General features: G+C 46.9%; 1 protein-coding gene across 1 annotated transcript in view; it reads left to right on the top strand.

Annotated features, from left to right (window-relative positions):
• Window positions 1-2,605: 2,605 nt before the first annotated feature.
• Window positions 2,606-18,839, top strand: part of LOC115471045 (guanylate cyclase 2G-like) — a 108,471-nt gene continuing 92,237 nt past the window's right edge. Inside the window, exons 1-3 of the mRNA XM_030204713.1 lie at window positions 2,606-2,884; window positions 9,396-9,744; window positions 16,740-16,864. Coding sequence (XP_030060573.1) covers window positions 2,606-2,884; window positions 9,396-9,744; window positions 16,740-16,864 — 753 coding nt within the window. The remainder of the gene's footprint in view (window positions 2,885-9,395; window positions 9,745-16,739; window positions 16,865-18,839) is intronic.

The following is an 18,839-nucleotide window of genomic DNA, read 5'->3' on the forward strand; positions in this document are numbered from 1 at the left end:
TACTACCCCTCTCCTCAAGACCCTTCACTGGCTCCCTATCCGTTTTCGCATCCTGTTCAAACTTCTTCTACTAACCTATAAATGTATTCACTCTGCTGCTCCCCAGTATCTCTCCACACTCGTCCTTCCCTACACCCCTTCCCGTGCACTCCGCTCCATGGATAAATCCTTCTTATCTGTTCCCTTTTCCACTACTGCCAACTCCAGACTTTGCGCCTTCTGTCTCGCTGCACCCTATGCCTGGAATAAACTTCCTGAGCCCCTACATCTTGCCCCATCCTTGGCCACCTTTAAATCTAGACTGAAAGCCCACCTCTTTAACATTGCTTTTGACTCGTAACCACTTGTAACCACTCGCCTCCACCTACCCTCCTCTCTTCCTTCCCGTTCACATTAATTGATTTGATTTGCTTACTTTATTTTTTGTCTATTAGATTGTAAGCTCTTTGAGCAGGGACTGTCTTTCTTCTATGTTTGTGCAGTGCTGCGTACGCCTTGTAGCGCTATAGAAATGCTAAATAGTAGTAGTAGTAGTAGTAAGTGGAAGTAAAGAAGAGGTTGGGAACTACAGGCTGGTAAGTCTGACTTTTGTGGTAAGTAAATTAATAGAAACACTTTTAAAACAAAGAATAGTAAAGTTTTTGGAATCCAATGGATTATAGGACCTGAGGAAACATGGTTTCACTAGAGGCAGATCTTGTCAGACAAATCTGATTAATTTCTTTGCTGGGTGACCAGAGAGTTGGATCAAGGGAGAGTGCAAAGCCTTTGACATGGTTCTGTGTAGATGACTAATAAATAAACTGAGTGCCCTCGGTATTGGCCCTTAAGTTACTGACTGGGTTAGGAACTGTTTGAGTGGAAGGTGACAGAGTTTAGTTGTAAATGGAGCTCATTCTGAGGAAAAGGATGTTAAACAGTGGTGTGCCGCAAGGTTCGGTTTTTGGTCCAGTTCTTTTTAACTTTTTTGTAAGCGATATTGCTGAAGGGCTGTCTGTTAAGGTTTGCCTCTTTGCAGATGATACCAAAATATGCAATAGGGTAGACGCCCCAGATGGTGTGAATGAGGAAGGACTTTAGTGAAGCTACAGTAATGGTCTGGAATTTGGCAGCTTAGATTTAATGCACAAAAATGCAGGGTTATGCATTTCGGCTGCAAACCCCTGAGGGAATGGTACAATTTAGGGGGTGAAGAACTTTTGCACACAAAAGAGGAGCGGGACTTGGGTGTGATCCTATGTGATGATCTTAAGGTGGCCAAACAGATAGAAAAGAGTGAAGGTGAAAGCTGGAAGTATGCTTGGGTACATAGTGAGAGGAATGGCCAGTAGGAAAAAGGAGGTGATGATGCCCCTGTATACAATTCTGGTGAGACCTCATCTAGAATATTGCGTACAGTTCTGGAGACCACACCTTCTAAAAGATTAAAACAGGATGGAGGTGGTCCAGAGGGCGGCTACTAAAATGATCAGTTGTCTTCGTTATAAAGTGTTTGGGGACAGACTTAAATATCTTGTATACTTTGGAAGAGAGGCAGGAGAGGGGAGATATGATAGAGACATTTAAATACTTATGCGGCATAAATGCCCAGGAGGCGAGTCTCTTTCAGTTGAAAGGAAGCTCTGGAATGAGGGGGCAAAGGATGACGGTGAAAGGGGATAGACTCAGAAGTAACCTGAGGAAATGGGCCCCAGTATAGTCTAACACCGGCCCTCCTAATCCAGGATGGTTACCGTCATCATCACATGACGCTGTTCCATTTGAAGAAAGAATTTCCCCCTCCCCCCACATTTTTCTTCATTGCTTCATTTTTTTTAGAAATGTTTTTATTAACATTTTCCATACAAAGCAAAAACCAAAAATATCACATCAATCTAGTTACAATCACAGCTAAACAGCGTCACTATTACCCACCCCCCTACCCTCCCCCCTTCAGAATATCTCAGATATACATAAGCACCTCCCTGCGCTGGAACTCCCCCGCCATCCACCTGTCACCCTGATAATCCCCGCCACTCTAAGTAAGGGGGCCCATGTTTTTAGGAACCTCACCATTCCACCTCGCCTCAAGGCTGTAAGTTTATCCATTAGACAACAATAATCCACCTTAGCCAGGACTTGATCCACGGTGGGTACCGCGGTTTGCTTCCACAGTCTTGCAATTAATATCCTGGCTGCTGTAACAATATGTGATAACAGGTATTGGTGGGAGCCTTGGCCATCCTTCATTGCTTCATTTCGAAATTGCAAGGAAAATGCATTCACAAGTTTTCAAGTTGTTTGGTGCGAGAGGAGCTCTCATTAGAATATTCCTCATGAATGCTGCCTGGAAGGGGTTAAACTGAGAAGTGCACCAGGGACCGAAGATTTCTACTAATTAGTTGTGCTTAATAACAGAAAGCTTGTCGGGGGACACTGGAGACTTAGCACAGGCAGTCAGACAGCCAGTATAAGTGGTGCTGATGGGAGAAAGACTTCAGCTCTGAAGGTGATACAAGACAAGTGGGGACCCTGAATGGACGTTACAGCAGCAGGCCACTCACTCATTCAGCCTGAACCTCTTTTCCTTCTTTCCACTATGCTAATGCCAGTGCTTTTCGCTCAGATGTTGGTTGGTGAGTTGGGTGCCTCCAAAATTACTGTGGGGCTTCAGGTTCCCTGGGACCTCTCTCACCCTTTCAGCTTTCAGCGGCTGGGAGCCGGCATTCAGATTGCTATTGACATGATAAACGCAAATGGTTCCTTCTTGGGAAACTCCACGATGGAGTTTGTCTATTCCGACTGCGGCTGCAATGCCAAAATGTCTCTTGCTGCTTTCATTCACCAGTTCCAGCGTCAGAAGATCTCAGCGCTCTTTGGCCCTGTCTGCCCAGATTCCGCAGAGGTACAGAAAGATTCTTCAGATCTTTTTTTTTTTTTACTATCTTTATGTTTATTAAAATTAAAAGATACCTAAAATTAAGCATAGAAAAGAACTCCAAAAATGATAGGAAACTGCAGTCATAATGAGAACAGACATACACAACAAAATGATTCCCTCTAATGCTGGGGTCTGAAGGCACGACTGAAATAGAAAGTTTTGAGTAGTGTCTTAAATGTGAGTCCTGTACTAATAGTGGGGGTGGGGGGAGGGGGAAGAGTCATTCCAAAGTTTTGGGCCTGGAAAGTAAAATGTGGAACGTCTGGTGGATTTTAACTGACCTCTCTTAAGGGAAAGGAGGACCAAATGATGCGAGTCAAGGGAGCTTAAGTAATCTAGACAGAGTCTTCGGAACAGTGAGTGAGGAAAGAAAGGATGTGATAAGCTCGGTGGACCAACCAGATGTCCACCAATGGCTCAGTAGGTATTACCTGTTAGAAAAGTGCTGCTTAAACCCCTCTGAGTGGGGAGTCCGTCAGTGTTCAGCGGCATAACCAGGCAGTGCTGGTGAATATCGTCCCTTTCTGCTGCATCACTGCCAGAGTAGTGGAGGGGGGACTTGGAGACCGAGTTATGGAGCAGTTATCCAGGCACCGGCCATATTCTAAGTGGGCAGATAGGGCCACACAAAAGGCAGTCCTATGTCTGCCCGCGTAACTATGCGGAGGCAGGCATCAAATATTGGCCAGTACCCACATAACATCCAGGTTGGCACCTCTATCGCAGTCCGACATTGAATATCCAGCAGCTTAATAATCGCTGACTGCTGTAGGCTGAAAGGCCCAATAGTTTTTGCCACAACTATGTTGCACTCTGGGTATGCTGTTTTAGGTGGAGTGAATAAAGGGGATGGAACAACTTCCCTATGATGAAAGGCTAAAGCGGCTAGGGCTCTTCAGCTTGGAGAAAAGGCGGCTGAGGGGAGATATGATAGAGGTCTGTAAAATAATGAGTGGAGTGGAATGGATAGATGTGAAGCGTCTGTTTACGCTTTCCAAAAATACTAGGTCTAGGGGGCATGCGATGAAGCAACAATGTAGTACATTTAAAACGAATCGGAGAAAATATTTCTTCACTCAACATGTAATTAAACGCTGGAATTCGTTGCCAGAGAATGTGGTAAAGGCGGTTAGCTTAGCAGAGTTAAAAAAAGGTTTGGACGGCTTCCTAAAGGAAAAGTCCATAGACCGTTATTAAATGGACTTGGGGAAAATCCACTATTTCTGGGATAAGCAGTATAAAATGTTTTGTACATTTTTGGGATCTTGCCGGGTATTTGTGACCTGGATTGGCCACTGTTGGAAACAGGATGCTGGGCTTGATGGACCTTTGGCCTTTCCCAGTATGGCAATACTTATGTACTTATGTAATTATAACAAGTAGGTAAAAGATGCAGAGCATGGATCAGGAAATTCTATCTAACTCATTTGAAGCGTGTGTGTGTATATATATATATATATATATCTGTCGTTTGTGTGTCTTTGACCTGGAAAAAAGAGAGGAGGTGGGGCAGCATGAAGGAAGCAGTACCCAAAAATTTTGTTTGTTGGGAAAGAATATATCATATACAGCTCTAGGGGTGGGGGAAGGGGTCTCTATGATGTTATGTTTGGATGTTATGAGATAAGATTGATATTACTGTTGCAATTTGTGTGTATATATGCATTATTTGAAAAATAAAATACTTTATGAAATGCAACTAGCTAACTAACCCCCCCCCCCTTCTCTTTTCCAAAGTCACATGGCAGTGCCAACACAGCCCATTCACTTTGAATGGGCTATGTTGGCATTACAAAACCGGCAACTGCTAGTAAGGCTTTGTAAAGGGGGGGGGGAGGGGTGTTTAAATAAATAAATAAATAAATAGAAGGATGGATTTTTACAATTTAACCAGGGGGTGCCACTGTCCCTCATAAACTGCTATTAGTTGGCAGTACACAGAGGCCAAGATCGTTAAAGCCCTTCCCTTACCGATTCCCTTAGCGAATCGGTAAGGAACGGGCATGCATCAAGGCAAAGGAATGCAAATGAGCTGCTCGTTGTAGCTCACTTGCATTCTCTATTCCATCGGTAAACAGTCGGCCGGTCGAGCATGCGCAGAGCAGCCAAGCGTTATGCTGGCTGCTCTGCGCCTGCCAAGGACGTCCTTTATGGACGTCACCATTAAGCAAGCTGTAAGGTTTAGTCAATAGGTTTCACAGTACCATAAAGTTCAGAATGTCTCCTCGTGCCTTGGTCCTTAAGCTTTTGAAAGTGGGACGGCACAGACTTAACCGCTGCTGCCATCTGCTGCGACTGAGAATGGACTGATTTCCAAGGGACGGCACAGCCCACATATACAGTTACTTGAAGTTCAGTATGGTCTCAGTCTCCGTCTGCTGGTAGGAGGGCATACTCCATCTGTGCCGGTCTAGAGGGACCCGCTGTGGAAATTTGACTTATTCTTGCTGTGCACCGCCTTGAGTGAATTCCTTCAAAAAGGTGGTAAATAAATCCTAATAAATAGCTAGCAGTTACAAGAAAGAAAATTAAATGCACACCTGAATGACCACGAGGCAGTTTATACCTATAGGGACGTGGCAGCATGATGGTTGGGGGATGGAAGTGGTACGTGGTAAGGAAGCATGTGAAGCGTCCTAATGGAATTATTTACAATCCATGTGTATATGTGGGTTTTGTTTGTTAGTGTGTGTGTATAGATATGGGGGGGTTGCATGTGTTTGTTTGTGTGTGTGTGTATTTGCTTGTATGGTGTAAGCTTATGCCTGAGTGCATATGCGCCGACTCCGTGGGTGCTGTGGGTGCTCGAGCACCCCCAATATTCCACCCACCGGAAGTAGTTCATTCCCTCCCTCCGAGTTCCAGGGTCATCGTCTCTCCTTCCCTCCCTTCCTTCGAGTTCCAGGCCCCCTCCCTCCCTCCGAATTTTAAAAGTCATCTCTTGACTTACGTCGTCGGGGACGGGTTACGGTGGACGGCAGCAGCGATGGAATGCGTGCAGGCTCGGCCCTTCTCTCTCAGCTCTGGTCCCGCCCTTGTGGAAACCGGAAATGAGGGGGGGAGGGAGGGGGGAATGTACCACCTGTAAAAAAAAAATGTCAGCACCCCCAATCATTTTGAAAAGTTGGCTCCTATGCCTGAGTGTGTTATGTGTTTGTATGTTTGTGCCTGTCTGTGTTGTATATAAATCTCTGCGTGTGTCTCTATTTGGTGCACATGTGTGTGTGTATGTTTTGGGTCTGTGTGTGCCTGTGAGTAGAAAAAAGAGGAGAGGTACTTTGAAAGGAGCAAATCTCTGACTGTTTCACTGTTCCAAAAGTTCCTCTGCAATAGAAGCTAGAGCCTGCTTCCACAGAAATGTATTGGGTCATTTTTTTTGGACAACTTGTTTCTTTGGAACCCCCCAGCCTGGTCTGACCCATTTTCAGACTTCATGCGCCTTTCACTGGTGTTTCCATCATAAGGGCTCTGTTTACTACGCTGCTCTGTAGGCGTGCAAACCTTTTAGCATGCGCTAACGATAGAGACACCTGGGATCTCTTTGTGGAATGAGTTATCTGGCCAGCTTCGTCATTGTCCAAATTTTGCACAGAAACACGTTTGTTTGTGACTGTTTTTTTTTTTTTTTAAATCATATATGGACTTGATATTTTTTTTATTGCTAAGTGATTTGTCTTATTTTGCATAGTGTTGTTTTATATATTACTAGCCGTTGAGCCCGTTAAAACGGGCTGGTGGTTCGCCGCCCCCCTCCCCCGAGTTCGCCGCCCCCACTGCCCCTCCACCCAGCCCGTCTCTTCGCTATTCAACTTACAACTCCGCAGCGGTCCCGTCGGCCTTCCTTCTCTGCCTGTGTCCCGCCCTCGTGTGACGTAACATCAGCGAGGGCGGGAAACAGGCAGGGAAGGAAGGCCAACGACAGCTCAGCTGATCTGCCTGCTGCGGAGATGTAAGTTGAATAGCGAAGAGACGGCCGGGTGGAGGGGTGGTGGCAGCGGCGACTCCAGGGGGGAGGGTACCAGTGGCGGCGACCTCGGGGGGGGGTAGCGGTGGCGACCTCGGCGGTTCCCTCCCCTTCGCGCAGTTTCCCTCTCTGTCCCGCCCCCTTGTCATCACATATTGACGCGGGGGCGGGACAGACAGGGAAGTCTCTACTGCGCATTTGCGAGTGAGTACAGTCACTCGCTGTTTATATGTTTTATGTATGTTTTAATGGCAACTGCCTAGTTATAGGTGGTATACAAATTTTTAAAATAAATAAATAATATCTGATATTCAGCCCTTGGCTCCCAGCATTGAAAATCCGGGTCTCAGTGGTCACCCTGAAGTTAACAGGCGCAAACCGATATTCAAACGGGTGCCGGTTTAACTTCACCGCATAAGTTAGGACAGCCTTCTTCTAGAAGTCTACTTATCTTATTAGAGAAACATGACTTGAAAGGCAAGAGAGATTTATTGTTTTCAAGCTCATAAAAAACTTAGTTAGAAGCTGCACCTGGTGATTGGAACAACAGTAGTTCTTTACTATTAAAGAGTTTACTGAATCAGTCTAGTCAGACTGCATCAGGATTTTTGCCTTGATGGATTCTCTCTGTGCACAGATCTAATAAACTGCAGGATTTGCTCAGAGTCCTGAGAGTGTGCTTTTCTTTGGTGAGAGATTTAAATTTCCCTAACACCGCCCACTATTTATTACATATAACATAGTAACATAGTAGATGACGGCAGAAAAAGACCTGCACGGTCCATCCAGTCTGCCCAAGAAGATAAATTCATATGTGCTACTTTTTTATTTGTACTGTCCTCTTCAGGGCACAGACCGTATAAGTCTGCCCAGCACTATCCCCGCCTCCCACTTACCAGTCCCGCCTCCCACCAGCAGCTCTGGCACAGACTGTATAAGTCTGCCCAGCACTATCCCCGCCACCCAACCACCAGCCCTGGCACAGACCGTATAAGTCTGCCCAGCACTAGCCCCGCCTCCCAACCACCAGCTCTGCCACCCATTCTAGGCTAAGCTCCTGAGGATCCCTTCCTTCTGCACAGGATTCCTTTATGTTTATCCCACGCATGTTTGAATTCCGTTACCGTTCAATGTTTTTTATTGAAGCAATTGTAACATTACAGTGCCACTAAATAATCTTTTCATTAGTCTCCACAAGCTTAAGTTATACATAATCAGGGCTACTTGGCATTATATAAAGCATTCAACTTCAAAAGAAAAGGAAGCTTTAACTTTTCTAATTTTCTAACGCCCCCCCCCCCCCTCCTCCTACCTCCCTCCCTTTCTCTTGAACACAGTCTGATCCCCAGGCTCCACATCGTCTCAGGGTCTATCAAATTATGAAAATCGTTCCTTACTCTCTCACCGACCTTCCCAGTGTATTAAAAGTTTAACAGATAGCTGCTTGCTGACGGTGTTAGGGTTTGCCAGAATGCTGACCATCGCTTCTCAAATGACTTGTGTCTCTTGCTGTCCATCTGTGATATTTCTAGTCTCTCCATTCTCATGAGTTGTATCATCTGGGTTCTCCATTGCTGCATGGTTGGGGTCTTCCTTGAGATCCACTCCAGCAAAATCACTTTTTTGGCCACAATAACCGCCCACTATTTAAAGGAACGTAAATGGTATGGAGAGGCTTCTTGCCATTTAAATCACTTGTCTAGCCACGAATATACAGAGGCACTTAACCGGTCAGTGCTGCAGTTAGTGCCTAGGTTGAAACCGGCTAACTTGTGGGTGTTCTAGGGCGGAGTTGGCACTTATGCAGTTAAATTCCGATTTTTAGCCCTTCACCACATAAATTGGGCTGCGTAAAAATCAGTTCTATCTGTATGCAGTTACTTAGCCAGTTAGGACGCTGAAAATCAGCACTAACTGGCCCACCAGTTGCTCTTCCGAGACTACCACCAGCCCAACGCGGCCATCGGTGGTAGTCCCAACCTGAGTTTGTGCCATTTCTGGGGGGAAAAGAAACCCCCATGGAAATGGCTTGCACAGTGGTAACTCAGCGGTAATCGGGCATCGCCTTGCACTGCCTGGTTACCGCCGGGTTAGTGCGGGAGCCCTTATCGCCACCTCAATGGGTGGCGGTAAGGGCTCTCCCTCCGCATGGCCACGCAGTAAGAATTCTCTCACCGCATGGCCATTTTTTGAGGCTTTTACCGGCTGCGGAAAAAAAGGCCTTGGTGCGCAGGAAAAATGGCCCCCACTGCTACCGCACGGCCCTTTTCCCCGCAGCTTAGTAAAAGGATCCCGAAGTTTGTGATCCGCCGCTAACCTAACCTGTTAGGAGATGGCTGGGTAGTGGCACTAGCCAGTTAAGTGCCACTAAATATATTGTGTGCTGGGTTGCTCCATGGGGTTTAACCGGGCAACAGCCTCTCCTGCCCGGTTAAACCCTTTTGAATACCAGGCAGTGTGTTACTATGTTAAACATGTAGACTAGAGTAACATACACTTGTTGCTTTCTAGGTAACGGGCTTATTGGTCTCTCAGTGGAACATCCCCATGTTTGGCTTCGTCAGCCAGACTCCAAAATTAGATGATGCCCTCATCTATGACACTTATGTCAAGATGGTGTCCCCTCTGCACAGAATTGTGGAAGCCCTAGAGCACACCCTACAATTCTTTGGCTGGAGAAACATCGCAATGTTCGGAGGAGCTGTAGAGGGCTCCACATGGGACAAAATGGATGAGCTTTGGAAAACTTTGGATGATCAACTAAATACGAACTTCACCATCACCACCAAGAAGAAGTTTGACCCAAAGAATCCTGCGTCCCTTCGAGAAAACCTCCAGCAAGTCTCATCTGTTGCCAGAAGTAAGTGCAACAAATGGGGTACTTCTGTTTCATAATTTTCTTTTTCTCTATGAGAGACTTATGATAAGACCAATTTTTATTCTGAAAATATAGGAACATATTTACATTAGCACCAGATTGCATAAATAGGAAGCCTTTCAGGCTGAACTCTGCTCAGAGATGAGGTGAATCAAGAAATAAAGCTCTGAGCCAAAAGTTCACTCTTACATACTGCAGCAAGCCCCACAGCTGTTTATAATTCTTAATGCAAACTCAGTGTGTCTGTAACAACACCCTTACCTCCAAGGCTTCAGTACTCAGACTCTGTAACAACGTAAACACACTCCAGTACAGTACTGAACAATGAGCAGCCAGTGAAATAAGGTTCTGTCTCATAGCTATATCTAATGGAACATCTTGCCATCAGGACCAGCTACTCTTGAAGAAAAAGACAACGTGCTTTCTCTTTCAAGAGTTATGGCTACAGTTTATCAGCTAAACATTACATCTGAACATCTCAATGTTTAGATGAATGTTACCTTAAGGGCCTGAATCATGAAGATTTATCGCCCTTGATGAATTGGGCATTTTTTTAAAAATCAATGTTCTTATGGTTTTCAGCTCTCATTCTATCTGATGAACACCCCAAGCAATCGTCAGGCCACCTAGAATTTTTAGATAGCGCAGAATATAAATAAAAAAAAAAAAATAGGTTTGCTTTTCTTTGTATAAGGAACACCGTCCATTCTCCTACCTGGCTTCTGGTAGGAAGGCCTTTTCTTTAGTCCATCTGGATAAGAGTCTCCTCTCTTCTTTCCGCTTGCCCTCTTGCTTGTGTTCCCCCATTGTCCACCAGGGTGGGAGCAGGGCCACAGAGAGACAGTCAGGCCCAAGGCAGGGCTGCTGCAGCTGTCACCCCCCCCCCCCTCCCACTTGGGCCGCAGCCACTGCCCCCTCCACTCAGGTCGCTGCCTCCACTGCAACCCCCACTCTGACTTTAGCTACTGCCTCCCACCCCCCACCCCCACTCGGACTGCTACTGCCCCCCCGTGCCCCTTACTTTCCTATGTCTGCCCCTCTGTCACTCTCCTGCTCCTGTGTGCCGGGACCTGGGTTATCAAGTTAACGCAGTCTCCCGGGAACTAGCACACAGGAGCAGGAGAGAGACAGACCAAGAGAGCAGAACCTTCTGGTGCCGGGCCCTTCCTTGGATGCTGGGCACAGGGAATCTTGTAACCCCCTCGGCGGCCCTGGGTGGGAGCCCCATCAGGGCCGGTCTAACCCGGTAAGCAGAGTAAGCACTGCAGGGGGGCGCCTGCCTTCAAGGGCGCCACTTTGCAAGCAATCAAGCTCTGCTGAGGCTTTTGTTTTTCAATCTAATCTCTGCTGTTCATCTCAGTCTAGCTCCAAAGCTGTCAGCTCTCTGTCCCATCCCCTCCCCCCTCCCCCCTCCCAAGCCGAGAAATATCCTCCTTGTGTTTGTCAGAGGACGTTACTGCTCCAACTGAATCTGGCTCTGAAACAGTGTTGCCAGGTGGAAAATTTTTTTCCCACCCAATCCGGCATAAAACCCGCCCAAAACCCGCCCAAACTCAAACCCCGCCCCTGACACCCCCACCCCCGCGTCATCACCCCTGCCCCCGCCGTCATCACCCCCGCCCCCGCCGTCACCGGCCCCGCCTCCCCGTCACCAGCCCCGCCTCCCACATCATCGGCCCCACCTCCCACGTCACTAACCCCGCCCAAACGTCACTAACCCCGCCCAAACACGTCACTAACCCCGCCCCCCGCGGCCGAAAAAGCCGCCCAAAAAACCGCCCCGAAGCCCAAAAAGCAGCCCAAAAAACCGCAACCTGCCGCGGGCAAAAATTTCCCGCGGCGGGTTGCGGAAAACCGCCCAATTGGGCGGGAAAACTGCCCATCTGGCAACCCTGCTCTGAAATAACTTGTGGGAGCTCAGCTAACCTCTGCCCAGAGAGGGCTCAGACAGAGACAGCACAGCAGAGCCTGGACCCTTGTTTTGTCAGAGACTGCTGTTTAGTGCTGCACCTGACCCACCCTTTTCCACTCCCACCCCCACCCCCAACACAGCAACTCACAGGACAGGAGGGCTAGATGCCTGCTTTCAATTCCTAACCATCACCTATCTCTCATTCCCACTTCAGTAACTCCTGTTAGTCTGTCCAACTCAGATTGTAGAATATGTTAATTTATGCTGATTAAGTCTGTCCTAGCTAGATCCTAAGCTGTGCTGGATGGGAAGGCTATTGTGCTGCATGCAGAGTCTAACTTCTTAGGATTTCAGGTTAATTTTTGAAGAATTTGAAGAGGGGCTGTCTCTGTTCTACATGTGTGACTGCAAGGCCAAGTGTCTGAATAGGGATCTCTTTCTTAGATTCTGAAATTTTGATAACACATTGTTTTTCAGAGTTGGCAAGACTGTCTGTTCTCCTAATTCCTGGTCTGTGTGCTAAGTTATTTTTCTTTTATACTGGTGTAATATTTTCAATGATGCCATGGCTGGTAAAAGGGGTGTGTCTACTGTGGGGACGGAGCCATAGTGATCCCGCCTCTGGATGGGTAGGGGCGCCGACTAATAGACTGCAGGAGGGCGCTAGAAACCCTAGGGCCGGCCCTGAGCCCCATCTGTTCTCTAAGCTGGCCTATGACTTATGCTTGTTTGTTTGTAATTGTAGGCGCGCTAAATGTTAGAGATGCCAATGCATTCCTATGGGTGTCTCTAATGTTTAGCGGGCCCACAATTTTAGCGTGCGCTAAAAATGTGAGCGCGTCTTAGTAAAAGACGCCCTAAATTTGGTCACGTGGAGAGGCTCTCAGAGTATTCTATATACCATGTGGAAATTTTAAGTCCATTCTATAAAATTTAGGCATACTTTAGAGCAGGGCCGCCACTGGGCCTGGGGCAGGGCTGTCACCCCCAATAATCGCAGCTGCCCCCCCTCCCCAAATCACTGCCACCCCCTCTCTCCCCGCCGCAACTACAAATACCTTGGCTGGTGGGGATCCCAAGGTCCCGCCAGCAGAAGAGGTCTTCCTCCAGCGCTGCTCTTCACTCTGCCGCATGGCCAGCCCCTGCGGCTGCTTTTTCTCTCTTGTTGCGCATGCTTGGTTTCAAAACCGAGCTGTTATGTCCCCTACCTCAACGCACGTGGGGTCCTGTCGACACGCACACTTGACTGGCACTGCCTGAGCCATGTTTGTGTAGCCCTCTCTGGGTTTGTTCAGAGAGCGGTGGTTGCAGGCTCCTTAATTGCTTTGCTTCCACCCACCTGGGTCTGCTCTTCCTCTGCCTGGCTTCCCTTGCTTCTCTCCTATTGGTCTTCCGGTTCCTCCTTCCCCTGTTCTTGTCCTATGGCTGTGTCCCTTCTCCCTGCTGATATCAGACGCCAGCACTTTATCAGCTGAGCTCTCCCTGGACTCCTTGCTTTGGCTTCTACAAAAAAATTTTTAAAAATTTAAAAATTAAAACAATTTTAAAATTAAAAAAAATATATATTTTTTTTAAATCAGAAGGAAAACCCTCAAAGAGCTCCAAGTACAAATGACTTTTAGAGCTATAAGAATGTAGTAGATCTGCTCATCATCATTGACAAAAACCTTCCGTATAACAAAATAAAAAAAGTGTCCTTCACACTGTAGTCAAAACTTTCATAATGCGAGTGCAATACTAAATACGAAAGAAGTCCATTTAACTTAAACAAACACACTTATCTTAAATATATTGTGTGTGCCATTTTCTCCAATCCTCCAGGACCAACGACGGCCAGAATTTTGCTAATGTGCTCTCCTCATTGCGCTGCATCAGGGTCCATAAGACTGGGGCTGTCAAAAAAAAAAAAGAGAGAAATTAGGCTTTATGTCCACAAAGAGGGGCATAATCGAATGGGGCGCCCAAGTTTTTCTGAGGGCGTCCTCGCAGGATGTCCCCGCGAAGGGGCAGGGAAACCCGTTTTATCGAAACAAGATGGGCGTCCATCTTTCGTTTCGATAATATGGTCTGGGACACCCAAATCTCAACACTTAGGTCAACCTTAGAGATGGTTGACCTAAATGTTGAGATGGTCGACCATAGAGATGGTCGTCCCCAGTTTTCGGAGATAATGGAACCAAGGACGCCCATCTCAAAAGCGACCAAATCCAACTCATTTGGTCGTGGGAGGAGCCAGCACTTGTAGTGCACTGGTCCCCCTGACATGCCAGGACACCTGATGCAGGAACTGAATGGATTTCCTTCCTAAGGAGGGGAAGCCAGTGCAGAGCAGCCAAGCATTATGCGTGGCTGACATTTCATTTGGCTGCTCTGTGCATGCCAAAGATGGCTTCATACATGTAGACAAGCTGCGTGTATAATAGCCGTCTACAACCTTAAAAAAACACAAGTCCAGGTGAAAACTCGTCAGGGTGAAGGACGTCCTTCGCTATGACTCCGTTCCTGGCACTTGAGGATGTCCAAAATGGGGATGTTTCTGTGACAAGGAAGTCCATGCCTTTGCTTCAATGTTAGCAAAACCCGGACTGGATCAGTGTGTCCTTCTTTTTCTGGAGCCATATGGTAACCCTAACCCCAAGGGACAGGGCCACTGGGGGGGGGGGGGGGGGAGTGGCAGATTCCCTGAGCCTGGCCTCCAAGGAGGGCCCGGCACCAGCATATAAAAGAGATTGCTCTGCTGGCCACAAATCCTTCTTCCTGCCTCATTCTGCCTATCAGTGTTGCCAGATGGAAAAAATTGTTCACGCCCAAAACCAGCCCCAAACCGCACAAATCAATTTGCATACGAATGACATCATTAATAAATATTAATGAGGCCATTTGCATACAAATGACATCATTAAGCTCGCCTCCACTGGCCGTGGCCGCGGGAAAACTGAGCCAACCCGTGGCCAACGGCCGTGGGAAAAAACTGTGGCGGGCGAAAAAAAACGCCTGCGGGGCAAGAAAAAGCTGCCCAAAATCCCATAAGCCGCACACGGTGTGAAAAAGCTGCAGCGGGTCTCGGAAAGGAGCCCAATTGTGCGGGAAACCCGCAGCCCTGGCAGCATTATGTGGAAACAGGAAGTTACTTCACAGGAGGCAGGCATGGCAGGAAGAAGGATTTGTAGCCAGCATAGAACTCTCTTTCATTTGCTCACGCAGCAGGGGGGCAGTGGTGGGGGGTTGCGACGGCAGCGGGGCTTTGAAGATTGTTTGCCCCAGGCCCAGCTTTGTCTCTTGGCCGCCCTGTGAAGAGACTAGTATGTACTGCTTCAAAACTTGCTCGAAAACACTCATTCTGGCTCTACTATTAAAGGTTGCTTTATTAATAAATTGTATTCTGAGAACTACTGGCTATTTCTTCTGTCTACTTCTCTGCTGGACTTAACAATTTGCTGCAACTATTTTTGTACTGCTTTCTTTCTTGCAGACTGGTTTACCACAATCTCTCTGACCTCATCAACCCAGGGCCCAATATTCAGAAAATGCTGAGTTACTACTATTCCTACTATTTAACATTTCTATAGCGCTACAAGGCATACTCAGCACTGTACACCATACACAAAAAAAGACAATCCCTGCTCAAAGAGCTTACAATCTAGATAAGACAGGTAAACAGACAGAACGATTAAGGGTAAGGGAATAAAAAGGTGAGGATAAAGGACAGGGCAAGTGAGTAGAGGATAGGAGTCAAAAGCAGTGGTAAAGAGGTGGGCTTTAAGTTTGGACTTGAAAACGGCCAAAGATGGGGCTAGACGCACAGGCTCAGGAAGTCTATTCCAGGCGTGAGCTGCAGCATGACAAAAGGAACAGAGTCTGGAATTAGCAGTAGAGGAGAAGGGGACGGATAATAGAGATTTATCTACAGAACGGAGTACCCGAGGGGGGGGGGGGGGGGGCGTAGGGAGACGAGAGTGGAGAGGTACTCCTAGATTTATGCTCCTAAATTAACTTCCTAAATTGGTGCCCTGTTTTCAGCCAGATTTAGGAGCAAAACCTTTTAGCTGAAAATTCATCTTAATTTAGGAACTTAAAAAGCTCATCATTTTAGAGCTGCCATTTGTGTTCCTAGATTTATGAGGCTAATTTTCCGAGCTTAGTGCTGAAAATCAGTGCTAAGCTCCAGACTTCTTTTCCCCACCCTAAATCCGCCCCTGTTGCCTCCCACTTTTAGTGAAATTTTGAGTATAAATTTATGCACTCATGCTGCTTGGAGAACAAAGTTTGCCAATGGTTATATTAGAATAGAAAGTACAGTTTGTTATTGAAAGTTTGAATCTTCTGTTTTTCAGTGAGTGACATTTTGTCTTTTCGCTTTTTTGAAATATGCAAAAATGAATAAAAATAGAATTTAAAAAAATGTATGCACTTAGCCCTAGTAAATTTTCAAAGAGACCAATTTATGAGCATAACCCTTACAGTTAGGAACATAAATCCTTTGAATATCGGGCCCTCAGTGTCAATACATCAGTGATGTAACTAAAGCAGATGGAACACAGAAAAATTCCATTTAACACTTGTCACAAATACTGGTTGATCAAGACATCTAAATATTTAACTTGTGCAACTAAGGTGATAGGAGAGCCCCCTAACCTAGGGACCTTCGTGGGACTACAGGGTCTACCTGTAAGCCAAAGAGCTACTGTTTTGGAAGAGCTGAGTAACAATCAATTTTCCATCGGCCAAGTAGCCATGGCGTCAAGACAGATTTGAAAGTTGGTGAGATCAACCTGAGACGGGTCATAATGGGTGATCAATAAAATTCCATTAGCATAATGGAACGTACCAATATTGTGATCTTGTATGAGAGGGGTAAATGGACTAAGAAAGAAAGGGTACCAGGACAGAACTTTGCCGAACCCCACAGGGGCAAGTCAGAGGAAGAGAAAGGTCTCTACGAAACTGATCGTCCATATGTCTTTATCTACAAACATTGTCTCTGTTTCTATGAAAACTGAACACATTTCTACCTTATTTAGATGTATCAACACACTCATTGTAATTCTGACTTCTTTATTTCCAGTTGTTATCCTTGTCTGCAACACTAAGGAAGTCAGGTCAGTGCTGCAGGAAGCTCAGCAGCTAGGAATGATGGATGGGAAATATGTATTCTTCATCCTGCAGCAATTTGAGTCTGTTGGCTACATGGTACGTAAAGTTTATTTCTTCAGCTAATGCCTACTAGGCACAGGGGTGAGAAGATGATTTTAACACTTGCCCTTGGAGGAGTACTGGTAAAGTATAAACTGTCAGAAAGTACTGAGGTAACTGTTTTAATGGAATGACTGACCTGTCTCGTTATATTGTTGGATTGGATCATGTTACCATGCGCAATGTTTCTTCAAGGCTTAATAAAGTTATTAATGTGAATACTGGGCTCCAAAGATGCGCAGTTGGTGAGGACCACAGAAAAAAACATTTTCACAATTTGTGTTCAACCCTGCAGAACTGAATTCCATGAGATCTGCGAGAAGTGGACGGTTATTTAAGAGGCCTATTTACAAAGCTGCGCTGAAAAATGGCCTGCGCTAGTGTAGACGCGTGTTTTGGGCGTGCGCAGAATCATTTTTCAGCGCGTCTGTAAAAATGCCTTTAAAACGTTTTTTGCTGTAAATGGGCGTGCTCCAAAATGAAAATTGCCGTGTGTTCATTTTGGGTCTGAGACCTTACCGCCAGCCATTGACCTAGCGGTAAAGTCTCACCCGGTAACCGGACAGTAATGGTCTACACATATAAAATGCCGATTACTGCCCGCGCGCAGAACATAAAATATTTGCCAGCGCACGTAGCAGATGCACGTCAAAAATGAAATTACCATAAGGGCCACTTGGTAGCCGGGCAGTAACTCAAAATTGACATGCGTTGGGCACACGTGGAGGGGCATAATCGAAAGGCGCCAGGCAAATAGCTGGCCAGCCATCTCCGGGGCCGGCGCTGCAAGCAGGCGGAGCTAACCGTATTTTCGAAAAAGATGGCTGGCCACCTTTTTCTTCGCTAATACGGTTGGGCCTGGCCAAATGTCAGAGTTCGCCTCGGTTGAGATGGAAAATAATGCCGGCGATCTCAAACCCGGCAAAATCCAAGGCATTTGGTCGTGGGAGCAGCCAACATTTGTAGTGCACTGGCCCCCGTCACATGCCAGGAAACCAATCGGGCACCCTAGGGGGCACTTCTAAAAATTAAAAAAAAAAAAATATCTCCCAGGTGCATAGCTCCCTCCACTTGGTTGTTTAGCCCCCCCAAATCCACCCCAAAACCCACTCCCCACAACTCTACACCATCACCATAGCCTTAAGGGGTGAAGTGGGGCACCTACATGTGGGTACAGTGAGTTTTGGAGGGCTCCTATTTACCACCACAAGTGTAACAGGTAGGGGGGGATGGGCCTGGATCCACCTGCCTGAAGTGTACTGCACCCACTAAAAACTGCTCCAGGGACCTGCATCTGGGAGCTGGGTATGACATTTGAGGCTGCATAGAGGCTGGCAAAAAAGTTTTTTTTTTTACATTTTTTGGGTGGGAGGGGGTTGGTGACCACTGGGGGAGTAAGGGGAGGTCATCTCCGATTCCCTCCGGTGGTCATTTGGTCAGTTGGGGCCCCTTTTTGAAGCTTGGTTGTGAAAAATAAGGGACCAAGTAAAGCCGGTGAAATGCTCGTCAAGCCTGGCTTTTTTTTTTTTCCTCTGCAAGTTTCTTAACATTTTCCAGGGGAATAGATATGTATATTCTGATCTGGTACATCTAGAGACATTTTTTCTACAGCAGAATCAAAATGTGACCTCTCAAGATGTTTAGTGGGGTTGGGGGGAAGATTTATTGTTACCTTCCTTTTGTTGTATTTGGGGCCCTTTAACTGAAGGGATGGTGCACGGCAAGCCTGTTGCTGCATGCCAGTCCAGAACTACTGACAGGCTACTGCAGGAGCCCAGCGGTAGTTCCCGCTCTTTCCGCTGCTACCAGTGGCATAGCTACGTGGGGCCACGGGGGCCTGGGCCCCCATAGATTTGGCCCTGGACCCCCTCCCGATGACCCTCTTGACCCCCCTCCCACTGCCAACCCTCCCCCGCTGCCGCCGTGGGCTACCTTTGCTGGCGGGGGACCCCAATCCCCGCCAGCCGAGGTC

This window comes from Microcaecilia unicolor, chromosome 5 (assembly GCF_901765095.1).
Source record: "Microcaecilia unicolor chromosome 5, aMicUni1.1, whole genome shotgun sequence".
In the NCBI taxonomy this organism is placed as follows: Eukaryota; Metazoa; Chordata; class Amphibia; order Gymnophiona; family Siphonopidae; genus Microcaecilia; species Microcaecilia unicolor.